General features: G+C 37.7%; 1 protein-coding gene across 1 annotated transcript; it reads left to right on the top strand.

Moving 5' to 3' along the window:
* The first annotated feature begins 246 nt into the window (after positions 1-246).
* On the top strand, positions 247-17,014 carry LOC116731457 (zinc fingers and homeoboxes protein 1-like). Its single transcript, XM_032581198.1, has 8 exons — positions 247-575; positions 3,633-4,106; positions 5,485-6,102; positions 8,077-8,203; positions 10,186-11,448; positions 11,552-11,683; positions 12,422-12,843; positions 13,856-17,014. Exons 2-7 carry the CDS (start codon positions 3,742-3,744, stop codon positions 12,833-12,835), a joined length of 2,919 nt encoding a protein of 972 aa, XP_032437089.1. The 5' UTR covers positions 247-575; positions 3,633-3,741; the 3' UTR covers positions 12,836-12,843; positions 13,856-17,014.
* The last annotated feature ends 2,114 nt before the right edge of the window (positions 17,015-19,128 follow it).

Raw genomic sequence — 19,128 nt, 5'->3', positions numbered from 1 at the left:
ATAAAAAATGCATATAAAGTGCATTTTAAAAAAATACACGTAAACATCAGTCATCAAGCAAATACTGAAAGACAAACACGAATAGAAATGTTTTGATAAAAACAGAATTTTTGTATTACATTGTAAAAATTTCATAATTTTACGGAAAGAAAATTAAAGTACTTATTTTGAAGGAGAAATTAGCCTGTTTTACTTTAGTGACCTTTAGTATGACTTTTATTATGACGTCCTCCAACCGGATGCAGTTGTCAGTTCTTGCTAGCTTCCAGCAGCAGTACAAAAAAAATTTGTTCGGATTCGGTAAACTAGCGGTGCCTTTTTTTATGAAAATGTCCTCCCCATAAGCAGAATAACAGAGCAAACAATGCGTTGTAAAGCGGCGCCATTAAAACCCACAGATAATGGGCGGTGGTGAGCTCAAGCCCGGATGTTAGCGCGGCTCTGTGACGGGCTGAAGCAGATGGGATCCATGGTGAATTTGGGTAAAAGGCGGAAGACTGCGTATCAACAGGGCGAAACAGAGATGCTACACAGCTATAACCGCTAGTCAGCTAACTGTTTGTTCCAACATGCAGGTAAGCGAAAACAGACAAGGCAGGTAAACATATGCAGCTGGCAGGTGGGTGGTAGTGGTGGCTGTTACCCAGTGCCACTCATGTGGACTGGGCTCATTGTCACAGAAAGGGGGATAGCTAACGTTAGCAAGGAGGATGTTGTCGTTCCTCTGGGTGTTTCAGGCAGAAAGCTAGCTGTGGAGACATGGGACATTAGAGCTGAGTATGTTTGTTACTATGGCTGCATGGTCGTTAGGGTTGACACCACCAACACATAAAGTATTACAATTAGTCAAGGGTGGGCAGCGTACCCTAAAATTCTACTCAAGTAAGAGTGGCACTACTCCAACATATTTGTACTTAAGTAAAAGTTAAACGTGACCGTCAAAGAAATTACTTAAGAGAGTTAAAATACTTCACAGAAGGGCTATTCTATTATGATCAGAACATCTGAAATAATAATAAAAGTGATGTGATCAGAATACGAAAATTATGTGCAAATTCTGGTATTTAAAAGACAAAAATGGTACATTTAATTACAAAACAACACATTTCAAATTCAAATATTTTTTAATGTTTTGGTTAATGAAGCAAATACGTACAGTAGGAAATGTGTGTGTATAAACTGTATAGCCATATTAGAACAGGGTAAGGTATTTTCAGTGACAATACATAATGTTTACAGTTTCTTTTTGATTTCCAAATGACCCAAAATGCTCAGCAGATAATAAATAACATTAGAAAGTAACATTTATTTGAAGCAATGTTTGTAAGACTGACATGACACTGTTGTAAACATGATATAACACCTGTCATGAACATGAATGAGTCTTCATGAATGTTTATGACTGTTGTTATGATGTGTCACTTGGTAAATAATTACACTTTTAATGCAAAGTTGCATTAAAAGTGCATTAACAATGTCAGCTTAGCATTATTTGGTAAATAATAACATTTTTATGCAATGTTGCACTGAAACTAACATTAAAAGTCCATTAAAGGAGTCAACTTTGCATTAAAAGTGTTGTTATTTACCGAATGACACTTCATGGCAACAGTCATAAACATCCATGAAGACTCTTTCCTGTTCATGACAGCGATTGTGTCATGTTCATGACTGTGTCATGTCAGTCTTATGCACACAGCTTGTGAGCAAACAAGAGGTCTCACTTTAGCATAAACTGTAGGCATGTTTCTGTGTCTCATGCAATTTTGGTTGACACATGTTTGTTCTTCATTCAGTAAGGTTACTCCCAGGGGGTAGAGTAACTAGAAATTTTAGTCAAGTATGAGTAGTGATGTATCATAATGTTTCCTTAAAAGTTACTCAAGTAAATGTAATTAGTTTCTACCCAGTTTAATTAATTAGTTTAAGGAAGTACAGAGTTGCTAACTATTAACTTCATACTTTAACATCATTATGTCTTCATAAATCGTATTGTGTTTATATTAATGTGATGAATTACTACTGCAACAGACAGAAGTTCAGTCAAAAATTTAAATCATTTCACCTAATCTGCATAGCAAAACTGGCCCAGTTCGTATTATGTTTTCTGATTTCATCCATTTACTATACATACTCTATAATAATGCAGCTGTCATTGTGATAACAGTGTATGTAATGTTACAATCCCAAAGGACTGCAGCTATTTTAAATATTTCAAGTGTTATACATGTACACTCTGCATTTTGGATACACTTTTATTGCCCTTAATGCTCACATTTAATGTTTGTTCTCAGTGGCTGAGAAACTAATGCTGAGGGAAGCTGGTGGAAATATTGTGTAATGGTGAAGAAGAAAACAGTCGTCAATCATGATCAATATTGTCCTTGCCTCATTGCAGTTGCAGATTTTCCTGATTCTTTCAGCCTTATTATACAACACAACCACAACTTTCCAGAACTTTAAAAACCTATATAGTATACTGCATGTGCGTCAGCAATTTGGTTCTATAATAATTTATGAATCGAAAAGCAGCCAGCATCCAAAGAGAAACTAGAGATGTACTCATCTTAGATTTGTGGCCAGTTTTGTAAAGTATTGATCTGCTAATAGTATCAGTTTTATCTGAATATCATTACTCAGTGAGAACTATGTGTTTGAAACTGTCTTTTAGCATAATCTAATACCAATTAGTGCAACTAGATAACATTACTGAAAAAAACAGGTTTAGTGTGTGTTCTCCAGAGAATGTAGAGCTTCACTGTAATACTAAAATTTCCAAAAGTCTTCCAACATTTCCAAATCCAGTACTCTATTTCATTCAACCTTCCTGTTTTCTACTGAAAGACTTACAGCTGGTAGAACCACAGAGAAGGTTTAGATAGGTTTATCAGTGCCGATTTCCTTAATTTTGGGAGATCAGTGATCGTCCGACTTTTACATGTGAAGCCAATCATATCCACCGATGTTATCAAACTTGGCAAAGGTCTAAAAATCAACCACTGTGCTTTTCTTTTCTCCTGTGAGAGTTTGACTGACAAACTGGCCGACCAGGTCATGTCTACACACTTACAGTTAACAATAGTCACCCCACTGTTGCTGATTCAGCAACTTTCTTGATATATTGAGCAACATTTCAGACAAAAAAATGGTATCAGCCAAAATTGGAATTGATAAGTTAGGCTTTTTAAAAGATCGATGATTGGCGATCAGCCAGAAAACTGCAATCGGTGCACCCCTAGTTAGAAACTACAATTTTCTTTTAATATTGTCCATAAATCCTTCATTTATTTTTAAACTTGTCATTTTGCTTCAAATAGCTAACCCTGAGTCTTTGTAACTCAGTAACAACTTACACACCGAAGAGTTTTCTGGTTAGCCCAACCTGGCATGTGTTTTGATCTCAGTTCGGATTAAGAATGAGATTTTTTAGTTTTCAATGATCACCAATAATAAAACCTGAAACTGTTTAGTATACAGTACAAAATTATTCCTGTTATCATGACAACAGTAGAGCTGCTAAATGTCAGAAAAACCTGTAAATTGCACTGCTATTTACAGATTTAAAATTTCTTCGGTGTCGCTTTCTTTTAAGATTGCAACATTGCAACATAATGTGCTTTCTTTTCCCTCAGGAGTCAACAATAACTGATAAATTTCAACTGCCAGCATCCTTACATAAGGAACCCTAACAGGACAGCTCACACCATCTTCTGTACTCTGCTAAGCTGACCACAACTAAGGATGGCGAGCAGGAGAAAATCAACCATTCCCTGCATGGTTCCTCCTCAGGAAGCCATAGACTCAGATCAGGAGGTGGAGGACGTTATGGACATCACAGACCCTGAGGATAGCAATGACGTGGCTGCAGTTTACTCCGAGGTTCCTGTTCTGTCGGAGGATCAAGCCGAGGACGCTGATGTCGGGCAGGATGTCGGGTCAGACCCGTACTTGGAATTGAACACGGCGGAAGGGGGATATGAGTGCAAATACTGCAGCTTCCAGACTTCAGAGCTGAACCTGTTCACCATGCATGTGGACACAGAGCACCCCGATGTCATCATTAATGCCTCCTACGTGTGTGTGGAGTGTGACTACCACACTAAAAGGTAAAATGATCACTCTGGGTGTTTGTCTGACACTAGAGTGTCAGTGTTGGACACTAGTTTCAGGCCTCATATATTTGTAGACATGGTTCTTCTTCATAAATATGAAGTCTTATTGGGCTATAATCAACAGTTTTCTCATGTCGAGTGCCTTGCAAGAGTATTCACAAATTTCAATGAGAAGATTTTATGTGGTAGACAACAATGACATATGGTTTTTAAAAAAAAATTTACAGCTAAAAATCTGAAATGTTTGACTTGCATTTGCTATATTCTGCATTCAATACAATGCAGTGTTTAAAAGTCTGAAACCGTTTGGAATTTCCTTGAATCATCTTTCAGGACTCTGTTAGGATGAAAAAAAGCAAATTGAACAGGGAAAAATGCTTTTTTTTCCAGACCCCCTTCTTTTAGCATATGACAAAGTCTAACAGTGAATAAATGCTGTTTTTCCACGTATTATGTCTGTAGACCTAGATGTTAAGATGGACTTGTGGTTTTTAAACTGGACCTTAAATTCCACCAAACCATTGAAACTGCTATTTTTTTTAGGAATTAGCAATATAATAAATATACCAAAGTTTATAAAACCTTGAGTAATTGTATGATACTCCCTTCTTTACTTGTCAGCTCCAAAAGTTAGAGGTTTTGAAATAGAGCTGATCTCGGTCAGTAAAAATGCCACAAAACCAGATCAGAAGCAAATTTTACATGGCTTGTTTAATTATTTGTGGAACATTCACACAACAAAATCCTACTAAGGTTAATAATGTGTATTTATATAGGCAGGTTATAAAACATACAAAAAACAACTGGAAATTCTGGAAATGTTTGACATTTAAAAGAGAAAAAATATGCACAGAGAAAATACTTTTCAATTACAACAGCAAGTCTTATGAGGTTTGTCTCCATCAGCTTCGCATATCCAGAGACGGACATTTTTGTCCTTCAACACCAAGTCTTACCAGAGTTGCTCAATTTGATTTGTGTGTGTACTTTGACTGTACCATTTATAACACATAAAGGTAAATGGTTGAATTTATTTAGAGGTACCAGACTAAAGATTGCTGAAGTCAAACGCACACCACACTTTTCTGATTTTTATTTGGAACTTTAGAAACTATGCTTTTTTTTTTCACTGCATCTTTATGCACTAGTTTCTGGTGTTCTAACACATAACATCCTATTAAAATACATAGAATGTATAACAAATTACTGTTATTGTAATGTGGAAAAATAAAAAAGGGTGTTAATACTTTTTCAAGGTACTGAATATCATTGGGAAGTGGTATCTTTGCCATAGTTTCAAGGCAATTATACAAAACTGGACTACAGTTGGATGTTATGTTTCTGTTAAGTATCAATGCTCCTCTGTGTTTAGCTATGACACACTTCAGGCCCACAATGCTCGGCTGCACCCAGGCGAGGACAACTTCACGCGGACGATGGTGAAGCGAAACAACGAGACCATCTTCCAGCAGACGGTCAACGATCTCACCTTCGACGGCAGCTTTGTCAAAGTGGAGGAGGACGAGGCGGAGGAAATGTCCCGCAAAGCCATCCCTCTCAGCAAAACACCCATCATGAGAATCAAAAGCAGACAGGAGCCTAAAAAGTTTGCCACGGCTCATAAGCTGGCCGTCGATGACGTCATAAAAGTAGAGAGCGATGACGAATACGACGACAGCCAGGAGCCGCCCACTCTGTCCCCAGCTCCGACTCCTGCTGCGTCCACCCCGCGTATCATCCCCGTCTCCACGCCGGTGCAGGTCCAGACCATCCCCCAGAGCATCATGGTTAACAGCCCCAACATGCTGCAGATTAAAGGGGGCTCTGCAGGAGGAAGCACTGTTCTGCCCCCGGGGACTTTGGCCCAGGTTCTGTCTGCCCTGCAGAACCAGCACAGTACCCAGACCCAGCTCCTGATCCCCATCAGCAGCATCCCCACCTACAACAGCGCCATGGACAACAACGTCCTGCTGGTCAGTGCTTACAACAGGTAAATCCTCCTCATGTTCTCTTCATCTTTTTCACTATAAATATTGTTTTCCCAAAATTAAGAGTTCTGGATTTTGACATGACACTAGCTGCGTTTCCATTACAAATGTGCGCAAAACATTGTCAATATTTTGCTAATGTCAAAAAATTAAATTTCGCAATAGCAATATTTCAATTAAATAAGATGCAATTAAAATCACTCATAAGTTTGTTCACACAATAAGTCATTAAAAAATATGCCGCGCCATCATCGTCCTACTACTTGCTGTCTTCTTCTTCCAAAAGTGAAAACGACACTAGTGGCATCTTTTTCGCCGCTAAAAACACCTGATTGTTGGTGTGACTCGTGTGTTGTGAAAAAAGTATTTCCATTGCAGTTTTGCAAAACACACCAGTTTCAATACGGCTGAAAAACTACCTCATTCTAACACAAAAGCTTTATTGAAAAAAAAATAGCAACATTTTTTGTCATTGTCGTGCTTCCATTTAGCATATTTATTTTCTCAATTCCAGGCCGTACAATTGTACGGCCAATGGACAAACAGCCACTGTGTCACATTGGTCAAAAAAAGAAACCCATGGAAAATAGCTGTTATAAACAGTGCATGGGTCAGTGGTTTACTTTCTGTTCTTAAAATATTTCATTTCAGTTTCAAACTGAGTCATCATGCAAGTGTGTAAACAATATTCTTTGAAACTGATAAATTTTGCTTTTCACAAACTTTTGTACTTCAGTTACTGTCTGATGTTTGTTTCATCGTAAGTATTTCATAAGTTATTAAAGCTTTTATTAACAAGCTTTAAGCCTATCATCACTGTCCACTTGTTTGATCCTGGCATACTGACCCATTTTTTTCTTCATCAATGCTTTCAGGTAGTTTATTTGCTTTCTAACTGTCTGAAGATTGACCAGAGATTCATTGTAGTGTAGTAACTGGAAACATCTTTTCTGTTCTAGAATCTGCCTGGTTATGACTCATGAAATTTCAGTATTATTGTTAAATATTCCAGTGATAATATTGACTAGGTTTATCCTGTCTCTACTGACTGTCTTTTCCATCATCACAGTTTTTCCCTCTGAGCGTTACAGAGTTATCAGTTGTTGCGGACACGAGAGACAGTACAAATCTCTCCAAGTACCTAAATGTGTTGTAGGAAGGCAAAGTTTTATCTATAAAAGTTTTAGCATCTATAAAATAATGAATTCAAGCTGATTTTTTTCCGCACATATTGTGAAAACATTTGTGATTTGATATATTGTACAGCTTTAGCTTTTCCTTTTGACCTCCTTCGCCCTGGAAAATGTTCTGCTCCTCACCCATTTTCCCCTGGTTGCTGTTGGGGACATTTTGATCCCATTTTTTCTATGGCAGTGTTTTTATGGAAAATTGTGAGTGAGTCCACTCCCTTAGACAAGAGGCAACCTCACATGTGAATGGTCTCTGGTTGCTACATCGTTGGGCTGACACAAAACTCATGGGAGCATTCACCTTCTGTTCTCCTGGCATGTTTATAGCAGATTGAAGCCTGCTTGGCTTCAATCTGCTTCACTAACTTTCATTGCCATTTTAGTAATTGCATTTAATCTAACAATTTTTATAGCACCATAGATTCCATGAGACCTGCCACAATAAAATTTTAACTGTAAAGTTTGTGAAAATCTTAATTACTGTCAGTTTTAAAACTTTTTTCTCCACAACTGTAATAAACCAGTGTTTCTGCGTTATTGGAAAGTGAACCTGCTGTATAAAAAAACTAACTACCTTTGGTGTTTTTAAAAGATTAAATGTTCTCATCTCATCTTTTTATCAGTAGAATTAGACATTCAGTGTCACATATTGTAGCACTTTACAGAAACACAACACATTTAAGTAGCATACACACAGTGGCAAAGGGAAAACGCTGTCAATTCTTTTCCATGTCTTCCCAAATACATGAGAAAATGTTTTTTTTATTATTATTATTTACATCGCAGGTTTCCGTATCCTTCGGTGTCGGAGATCATCGGCTTGTCGGCACAGACAAAGTTCAGTGAGGAGCAGATCAAAGTCTGGTTTTCTGCCCAAAGGCTCAAACATGGAGTCAGCTGGACACCAGAGGAGGTCAGTGCTTCAGCCAAGCAATTCACATTTCCTGCTACCATTTTACATGTTATTGTGTCACTAATATGATAACATAAACAAGCTGCTTTCATTTTGAAATGATCTTTAGCGCTGTCAAAGAACGTAGTTCAGCATTACGGCCTGATGATGTAGAGACAAGGGTGGATTTTATTGTAAGTGCAAAAGAAGCAGAATGTGTTTGATTAACTCTCAGCACTTTGGAGCAAGCTGCCTGGCAGACCTGGAGGATTTTTTAAAAGTAATTTCTGTTGATTTGCTGGAAAGCAGTGATGATTTTATTCATTATATGACCTCATTTATGCGGTGCTTGAGTTTTATTGCTTTTTATCTCATCTCCTTCCAGTTGCTGTAATTTGTTGCGGCTGTTGGGTAATTTAGACCTACGACAGATTATTTGTATAGTTTGCTATGGGAATTTTTGGCTGTTTGCATTTAGTGTGTGTCAAAAAAGTTCTCTGTTTAAAAGTTAGAAAGTACATTCACTTCTTAATTTAGCGGGGAACACACTTCTTAATGCACCTTTTTGTTTTCATTTCTACAATGCTTTATTGAAATATTTGGAAAGACATCAGTTTATCCCAAATATTTTATTATCACCGGTTCTCAGTGTTGCAGTACTGACACCACCCTGGTCAAAGTGTTCAATGACATCTGCGTAAATACAGACTACATTGCTGGTTCTGTTGGACCTCAGTGCAGCATTCCAGCAGTCTTGCATTCTATTAATGTGGCGTTTACGCAAAAGTGCCGGGAAGAAAGCCAGAAGATGTCTTGTTTGCAAAGTGTCACAAGCCTTGTAGGGGACCTGGCCAAAATCTGTTAAAAGCAAAAAGACTCAACTTCAGGGTCAAAATTTAACTTCCAACAACAATGATAATACAGTCGAAGCTACAATTAAATGGAGGAGATCAAAGCATGGTCATGTGGTGAAGTGGCCCAGACAAAGTTCAAACCCAGACTTAAAGCTGGTGTTCAGATACCCTCTGTCCCATCTGATGTGGATCTGATGTAGTTTAAATGCAGCAGATCAGTCCTGCAAACCAAGCAGTCTCTCCCTCTCTGCAGACTTTTTCACTATTATTCCATTCGCCTCTTGTAAGGCTGAAACAAATAATCGGATGCATCACGATGAATCAATTATTGAAATAATCATAAAATAATTAATTGATAACTAAAGTCCACGGACTCCAAAATATACCAATAGTGGAAAAACAAGATGTTGAGATAATTAAGCCAAAATTGTACAAAAAATATACATTTTGCATGTAAAACTGTGAAAAATTATAATATAATCGCCAATTCAGTTCTACACTATATTGATGTTAAGTCAAATGGAAAGGGGTGAGCGTTTCACATGCTGTTGATAGTAGTTTTTATTTTTAGCTTTGTCCGGAATAAACATAAACCATCATTCTCTTACTACTTACTCCCTGTTGTTTTCACCAGTAGTAACATCTGGCATTGATCACGTGACTCGTATGATGTGTTAATAGTGTTTCTAATGCTTTTTTGCGAAATACATCTATGTCAATATGACTGAAAAATCACATCATTCTATTGTAAAATCTTTTTTTAGAGTATTTTTTAAGTTGTGTTTCCTTTAAGAGAAAAACTACAACTTGCACTCACCACTCCAGACTGTCCTGGTGAGGAAGAACTCTTAGTTTGCAAAGCCGGTAGAGATACTGAAGAGACTTCCAAAAAGTTAAAGGAATTCAAGGGCTGGTATTGATTTTGAAAGGCATTTTGTGTCAAGAGGGGAAATTGTTTAAATATAGGAACTACTTGTTGCTAGATTTAAACAATCTAGCAGACAGAGGTCTGCTGACAGATCAACTTCACCCTTAGTAAAGTTGACATGATGGAAAGCAAGAAAAAGCTTCTGTTGCCTGGAGGCCTGAGTGGGTAAAAAAGATATCCATGAAATAAAAGAATCTTTTTATGTCCCCTCTTCTCTGCAGGTGGAGGAGGCAAGGAGAAAGAAATTTAACGGCACAGTTCAGACCATTCCCCAGACCATCACCGTCATCCCCGCCAACATCGGTGCAGCTACAAATGGACTGCAGTCCATATTTCAGACCTGTCAGATTGTTGGACAGCCAGGTCTTGTCCTCACTCAGGTGGCCGGCAGCGGGAGCACCGTCCCCGTAGCGTCTCCCATCACTTTGACTGTCGCTGGGGTGCCTGGAAACCAGCCCAAAGCAGCCGAAGCTTCAGCCCCTGAATCCAACGCAGAGGCTTCAGCTTCGTCTGCTAGCACGTCGCTCAGTTTGGATGCAACAGCTACCAAACCGAAGAAGTCCAAAGAACAGCTGGCAGAACTGAAAGCCAGCTACAGCAGGAGGCAGTTTGCCACGGAGGAGGAGATTTCAAGGCTCATGGAGGTCACCAAACTCTCCAAAAGGGCAATAAAGAAGTGGTTCAGCGACACACGTTACAACCAGAGGAACTCAAGGGATCACCACAGCTTGCTGCTGAGTGAAACTTCATCCAGCAGGGCAGCATTCTCAGGAGCAGGCAGAGCAGGGAGGAGCAGCAGCACCAGCTTTACTGAAAACATCAGTGGCGAAACACTGTCAGACTTCACCACCGCCGCAATAAATGCACCCACAACCACTCCCACCACCATTGTTATAGACTCTAGTGATGATGCCAGTGACTCTTCGCCCACCACTGCCAACGCTCCCTGTTCTTCCGGGTCAACAGGCGAAACGCGCGTCAAATTCCGCCACGCCTTTCCCGACTTTACGCCACAGAGGTTCAAGGAAAAAACTACAGAGCAACTGCACATCCTGGAGGCCAGCTTCCAGAAATCAGATATGCCTTCAGACGAGGAGCTGAGCCGGCTGCGTGCGGAAACCAAGCTGACGAGACGGGAGGTGGATGCCTGGTTCACGGAACGACGGAAAACGCCTTTAGCGGCGCTGTTAAAAGACAGCGATACAGAGATCGAGGAAAAGGTGAAATCCATGACACCTGTAGGATCTCAGGAGACACAGACCACCATCCATGTTGGAAGGAAAATCCTGAAGAAGACCCCAATGCAGCTTCATATTTTGAAGAAAGCCTTTGTTCACTCACAGTGGCCAACTTCTGAGGAGTATGATCAGATGGCGACGAAGACTGGCCTGCCGCGGACCTACATTGTCAACTGGTTTGGAGACACGCGCTACGCCTGCAAAAACAGCAACCTCAAGTGGTACTACCTGTACCAGAGTGGCAAGGTGCACAAAGTTTCCTAATTGCATGCAACTAGGATGCCAGCTTTACAATATTGATTGTTTGCTCAGGCACCTGAAGTCTTATTTGCTGTTTTGTGTTGTCAAGGTGGACGAGGCATTGAATGGTGCAGGAAAAGGCCAGAAAAAGTCCAGGAAGCGGTTTCGTGGTTGGTCCAGGAGGACACGCCGGCCGTACCCCTGCAAGCGTTCTCCACAAGATGGCGTAGGAGTCATCAAGGTCTGTGCATAAACTTTGGATTAAGTCAACCTTTTATTGTGATGATCAAATTTTGTAGCATAAAATAATAGCAGCTCTGGTTTTATTATAATGTGTAAATTTAAGATTTTATGTTTAGATGTAAAGACCACCAGGTTGGTGACCCGGATCACATGATCGTTTATTAGCCAGTTCAAACTGAATGATCTGTAAACGCACCGTACCGAAGTTCTATCAGGTTGATTCTGATAACGAGTAAAGCAAACTTAAAGCTAGCTACTTTCATCATCAGAAGGATGTTTTGAGGGCAGTAAAAGAGGCTGAACAATTTGTTGAAGGAAACTGGTTCTGTTCTGACAACTGTGGAACATTTGGATATGATGATGTAAGAATTCTTCATACAATCAGGAAAATTATGGAGAATCCTGAGCATCCTCTAAATTAGAATATTATACAACAACCGTGTCTTTGATCAGAGGCTTTTCCATACCTCTGTAATACAGTCTGCTATCAGCTGCCAGCTATCAAATGTTGACAATTTATAGCAGAAATGCTACAAAAATATTTTAAATTCTGATTGTTGCATCTCAACTCTTAAGGTATCAATCCTGAATCAAAACAAATTGGTGGAATCCTTACTCTTATAGAGCATTTATTTTGCAAACATATTTGTTTGAAGCAAGGATTAATTATACTGTTACTGGAGTTAGTGGATAAACATCTCCATCTGTAACTTCTCTCTTTGTGCTTCTTCTCCAGGTGAAGTCTGGAAAGACGTTTCTTAAGGATTACTACCTCAAGCACAGAGCTCTGAACGAAAGAGACCTGGACGATCTGGTGACAAAGTCCAAAATGAGCTATGAGCAAGTAAGAGACTGGTTCTCTGAGACCACCAGGAAGGTGGAGGAGGGAATGGAGCCATTCAGCGACGAGGAGGCAGAGGAGGACGGTGAGGAGGAGGAAGAAGAGGACGAGGAGGTGACAGCTGAGTGTAGAGACAGTGAAGGAGAAATGGAGGCAAAAGAACAAGGAGAGGTGGCCTCAAATGATGAATGCATAAGGGAAGAAAAAGAGGAGGACCCCAATCAGGAAGAGGAAGAGGAGGAGGATGCTGTTGAGGAGGAATCTGAAGGTGTCAGCCATTCACAGCCTCAGACTGAGGAGCAAACATGAGCCAGCAGGTGGGCTTGTTTCTTGTTTGGTTCTTGTGCTTTGCTGAAACACCAACCTGTAAAAGCAGGTTGGGTTATTTTTAGACATTTGCTCACACCCACTCATTATTGGTGCTCAGAATGATTTGTTTGGACAGGTTTCCTCCCCAGGATGGAGTGATTATACAGCTCCTATCATTTAAAAAAATAAGAATTGGGTGCACACATGAGAGAAAAGACTGTGAAGGCTAGATTAAGTTTAATAGGTTGACGTTTGTGCTGAGTCATTCTTACAACAGAGCCAGTAGTTCTGTCTCATTTCTTGACAGAAACTACCTTCAAAATATTTCTTCTGCCATCTCCATGCACCGTTTTTCACGGTGTTTGGAGGTTAGGGAGTTTTACTGTACTGTTTGTCGTGTCACCATAATGTGATTAGATTTTTTTTAGGTGGGGAGCATCTATCAGCATCAATCATTGGGCAATTTGATCTAAAACTATACAAATATAAAAGTGTTGGCAGGTTTTTGCAAGCTTACAATGTATTTTCAGTCCTTCTTGAAATATACTTACAAGTCAGGCAATGAAGTCTACAGACTACAGGTGCTGGCAAGAAGAGTGGTCAAATTTCCATCCAGAATGCCAGAAGTTTAGTGATTGGAAGTTTTAAGGGAATCTAAATCAACAGTAATGACAGTGCATGAATTCTTTTTCAATCATTTTTGCATTTGAGAAAATTCAAACTTCAAAACCTAGTTATTGTTTATAAAAGTAATTAATGTTTTTGTTCTCCATTGGAAAAATGTTCAAATCATAATTAAAAGTTTAAATGAATGACGTCCAAGCCCATAACTGCAGTTACATTTCTGACCAGAAGTGTGTCACATTTATTATTCCATGCCACTTACTTTAGACATATAATGACAGAAATGATAAAGGTGTAGCTCTTAAAGTATAATTATTACATTATAACCTGTTGTAGAAACTTCTCAGTTTTCAATATTGTACATTTATAAAGTTACCGTGCATATTCCTTCTCCAGATTCAGCATTGCTGCCCCCACTTTGGAGCCAACACTCAAGATGACGCATAATAGTGTTTCTCAGCTGGCGAGTCAGGACCCGCAGACGGCCATAGAAAGCTCAGACAGATCATGCCACGTCAAACAATGCGACATGATTGAGGTTTGTGCCTTGAAATTAAGTTGGGGTAATGATGCAGCTGAAAATCACTGAATCGGAGGCGATGCAGGACACACACCCTGTGTGGATTTAGTTTCTTCTGGGTGATGGACAGTGGGGACCAAGTGGATGCACAAAGCAAAGCCTTTCACCAAACAATATGTTTGCAAGTTCCTTTGCTGCCCTCTTATAAGGAATGGGACTTTATTTTGGATCTTTAGGTCCTTTTTTCTTATAAAAGAAACTTTGTATAAAGAAAAAAAAATCATCCAAAACATTTCTACTAATGTGAGACCTTGCATGGTTTGTCTCTTTTTGTGAATCATGGAAGAACATTTTTCTCAAGGAAACTTTCTCTGCTCAAATCCATTAGACAATTTTTTTTGTCTCGCAGGAGAAACAGTTTTTAAAACTTGAGCTTTCTGTGAATTAAAAATGCAATTTGGTGCCATTGAGTTAAGTTTTTTTCAATTAAGAAAAAATACCACTGGAATGATTTTCAATATCAGTGTTTTAACCATTTTGTATTGCTTTTCCCCAAAACAATTTTACAGTCCTAAAACAATATTTTTAATAACTGGATCAATTATACTGTTTTAAAAACAATGCAGGTTGGGATTAGGATCCATTCAGTTTCAGTAAAATCTGATTTCTGTGGAATAAATAGAGGAGGCGTGGTGTAATTCCACCAGAGCCAAGTGTTTAAAAGAAAAATCCTGCACCAAAAATGTGTTCAGCATTAGAAATGCAGTAAATTCTCAACTCTGAAAACCCAACAACTATAAAAACAGACTGATTAAGAATTTAAACAACATTGAAATGTGTTGCTCGTAAAGGGATAATTGTGAATTTTATTGGGTTCACTCACAGGTTATGATCAGCAAATAACACTTGGATGAAAAACAGCTTTCCAGTCAACATTTTGTCAGACTGAGTATGAGGCATAGTGAAATTCTGCCACTTACAACACCAACAACACTCATTACAAAAATGTCTTAGGAGCAACGATATGGACGGGATTCAGTAAGATAGAAATGCATGGTAGAACTTTACTTATTTTGATGCTTCATGGAGAGGGACAAAGATCTGAGCACTACTGCAACTGTTGTAGTAATAGAGGTAATAATGTTTGGGTCTGCTAATAATTGCTTGTGGTTACAAGTGTCGCTGAATTCTTTTCGTAGACTCGAGTCACATCACAGAGTCAAATTAAGAAAATTACACTTAACTTGTCACAAATTAACTTCAGCAAGGTGTGACTATTACTAGACTATTACCTTTTTATGTAAATAATTATATCAAACAAACTATTCCAAAACTACAAATTAAGCAAGATGGCAAGGTACTACGAAGTCGAGTAGAAGAAATTTTAATAAGTAGTAAATAAAGTGCCATCACTGTCATTGCAAACACTAAAAGTTGTGAAAATGCATTTTTTAATAAAGTACATGCAGTTATTGTTACTCTGCAGTTACATGACCTAGCTGGTTAAACGTAGCGTTAAAGATTCTAAATTAAATGTTTTTGGATTTGATTCAAGACTGAAAAGTTTTGAAACAATGACTTTTTCTAACTTTAAAACCAGTGTTGCATTAGATGCATGTTAACATTAAAGCTGCATAAAAAACAACCACAGTAGGCCAACTTTGTGGAACAATGACCTTCCTTTTTTTCCTTTGGAAACTTACTTTCAAGGGATCCTAAATAAGGAAAATAGCTCTGACCTGATTTGCAATAATATTTTAGTTTTATTTAAAGTATCTTTAACAAGTTACTACAGTATTTAACATGGAGATCCCACTTTTGTCTTGGTTCCACTCTGGCAAGCTGTTGGCTGGAAAACAAATTTGTTTTGTTAAACCAAGATCAGTTAGAAAATTAACTACTGCAAGTAAAATGGTAATTGAACACAATTTCTCAACAGAACCCCTCTAAAGTAAACCATTCCTTGATTTACATTTAAGGAGAAAGTGCCTAATTTGACAACCTTCAGTTTATAAACTTATTTGTGAATTCTGAAACTGTAATTTTATTGTATTTACTTGCAAAAATCTGTACCGGCTTTTATGAATTTGCCTACGTTTTCTAGCCAACTTTCTTACAGACACCTATGAATTATTGGGAAAAAACAGAAAAAATGTATTTTTAAATATTTGTAAAACATGTTGATTGTTTCTTGGAGAAAATTATGCTAAAAGCATAAAAAAAAAAAAATATCAGTTGTTAGAATCCTGATGTAATATATTGACTGCCTCCACGGTTTTGTAGCATTCTTAAACGAACCCAAATAATCATGTTTTGAATAAAAAAGGGTTCGATTTCTGTTTCACATTAAGAATACAATACAGTTTGCTCTTCAGGAAACGAGCAACATTACCTCAGTCAGTTAAGCTACAAACTCAGTAAGATTGTGACATTTAGAAATATTCACACAACGGTTTTTCTTTAACTCAATACTGTATGCATGATAACGAGTACATAGTAATGATGTCTTTCAGAAGGCGTTTCTCTATTATGTCTTTGCCACCAAAGTAAGTTAATAACTTTAGAAAACAAAATAATGGACAGTTTAGTGTTTTTATCGACTCAGATACGGGTGAACTAGTAAACTAAACTTTCAGGTTGTGTCAAATAAATTACATTCTATTTTAGGCATAAGAAATAAGAATCTCTTGGCTCCGTTTTTACCTTTGTAAGAAATATATTAAAAAACAAAATCTTATGTTGCTTTCCTCTGCTTTCTTCTTGTTTTTACTGAACCATGTCAGGGTATGCACACATCAAAGAAAACAATCAGTTCTGGTGGACTGTCGAATCAACACCTCCGTTTGCTTTGTAATCATTTCACCTGCAACATGGATCCTCATGTGAGCGCTGTAATTTGGCAAAGTTACGCATTTTCTGCTATTTTGCAATTGCTTTAATAGCCAACAGTTTTTAGTAGTTAATTTATTTATTATATCTGAACTTTCATGAATACCTTTTTCTTGTCTGCGAGAAAATAAAAAGTGAAAATCTGATTGAATTTGTTTGGGTTTCATTTTCTGAACTTCCAACCAGTTTTGATTGAATGTCAGCGAGTTGTTTTATGTTCCTCCATAAAATAACTCATGTTGTTTAATGGACAAAATGTAAACATTTTAAACATGTTTTAAACAGGCTACATTTTAAAGATGTAGCCTGTTTAAAAAAATAGGCTACATGTTGAGATGAGATCTTTTGCCCAACTTGCGTTTGTTACTTCGCATCCTATTAGTTATTTGACCATTTGTTATTTGTCTCCACTGGTTAATTTGTTTTAAAATTAGTCCCTTCCTACCATTGCAGAGCAAAATCCATAAAACACAAACATGTTTCACATTACTTTTTTTCCTTTCATCATCTTGTTGTTTAATTGTGGTGCCAACAAAGCTTTTTATATGCAAATGATCATTTTAGGGAAGCATCACAGCTGATTTTGGCATACAGATAGAGCTGCTAATCAGGCTTATTTTTGTGCTTATAAATTCACAATGATTGCAATTTATAAAAGAACAATATGTCCTCGCAGCTTTATTAATCTCATTAAAAGAAAAATCGAAGCATAGTTTTAACTTTTCAAGCATTTTTTGCAGTTGGCAAATTTTTTGTGTTCTTCTCCTTAAACAATTCCTCTAAATTAGTTAAATCATGATGTAAAACAACAAAAAGGTGTTACAAAATGAATGCACTTTCACCGTGAGAATGCTTAAGAGAAAAATCAGTGTATTTTATCATCTGGTGGCTACTTAGCAACCATAAAATCAAAGCCAAAATTAAGACATAAAGCCATAATTTAGACATATATTTTTAAAGATAACTTTTTCTATTTTGGTAGAGCAGGCGCACCATATAGGGAGGTCATGGTCAATGCAGCTGACCCAAATTGGATGCCCCCTTGTTGTTCTTCCTGTTAATTACTATTGAATAAAGACTACTAATGCCTCCAAACCTTAAAAAAATCCTGCAATACACTGAGTCAGCCAAAAATTATGTTAATTTACAAAATCTTTCAAATAATTTTGTGCAATTCTTTAAATTGTCACCCTATAAATGAATGTTAAACCCTTACTAACTGCATTTTTTTAATCTAAAAAATATTAGTGGTTTTGATGCCAAATGCAGTTGAAGTTCACTTTAATATGGCATACACAATAATTTAAAGTTTAAATATTTAGTATCCTAACTGAAAAATACATATAATTAGGAATAACTAACCACTAGATGGCAGCAAAGTGCTTCCAAAATAATTCTTGGTACTGTAAGTGAAGAAAAAGCATCAACCGCCCAGAGTGGGATACATCAATAACAGCAATAACTAGCTGTTTTAAGACCAGGAGCAGGTTGGAGGGAATATTTCACAATGAAAGGTTTTAAAAGATCAAAGTCAAATTTAAAGTGTTTTTAGTCCAAATAAATTTCTCAAAACCCACCCAGGGTGTGAACAACTGGAAAGATTAACCCATAAATGAAGATAAGAACGCATAATGTAGTTTTAAAGGATATGCCATGTAAAAAGTAAATATATAATACCATATACAGATGTGCTGTTACAGCATCACAAAACATTTAAAAATTTAAAAAACACTAAAGTAAATGGTGGGGGAAAAAATTGCTTCTCACCACTGTGGTGATGTTTATTTTATGGTACATTACCTGAAAGTTTAACCAGAGCAGCTCAAAGTGGGGCGAGGTTGGAGGCGACGGGTCACCTGTCTCTCCTTAAAGGATGAGTCCAGACAAAGGCTTCAGTATCCGTCTTCTGAAAGCAGAGTTGAAGGAACTATTTAAATCTGGTTGATGTAATCTCAGAGTACAGAAGAAGATTCAAATTTAACTGCTTAATTCAGTCTGAAGTACTTTTACGCTGCTTAGTAAAATGTGTGCCAAGGAATTCAGAGGATTGTTTTAAATCCTGATTCTACAGCAATTCTTCAGCAGTCGTAAATTTTAGGTGTTCTTACAAAAATGAAACTGAAATTTTGCCAATATAATACCATCCACTAATCCTTTTACTTCCACTCTCTGAGATGAGGTTGATGAGACATCCCTCTTCCAGCTTATCCATGGATATCCCAAGGTATTAGTGATCCAACTGGTTCTGGGTCTGAACCAG

Source organism: Xiphophorus hellerii, chromosome 13, assembly GCF_003331165.1.
Source record: "Xiphophorus hellerii strain 12219 chromosome 13, Xiphophorus_hellerii-4.1, whole genome shotgun sequence".
Classification (NCBI taxonomy): domain Eukaryota; kingdom Metazoa; phylum Chordata; class Actinopteri; order Cyprinodontiformes; family Poeciliidae; genus Xiphophorus; species Xiphophorus hellerii.
The sequence above is the reverse complement of the archived record's forward strand: the minus strand, read 5'-3'. Positions and strand labels throughout refer to the sequence as shown.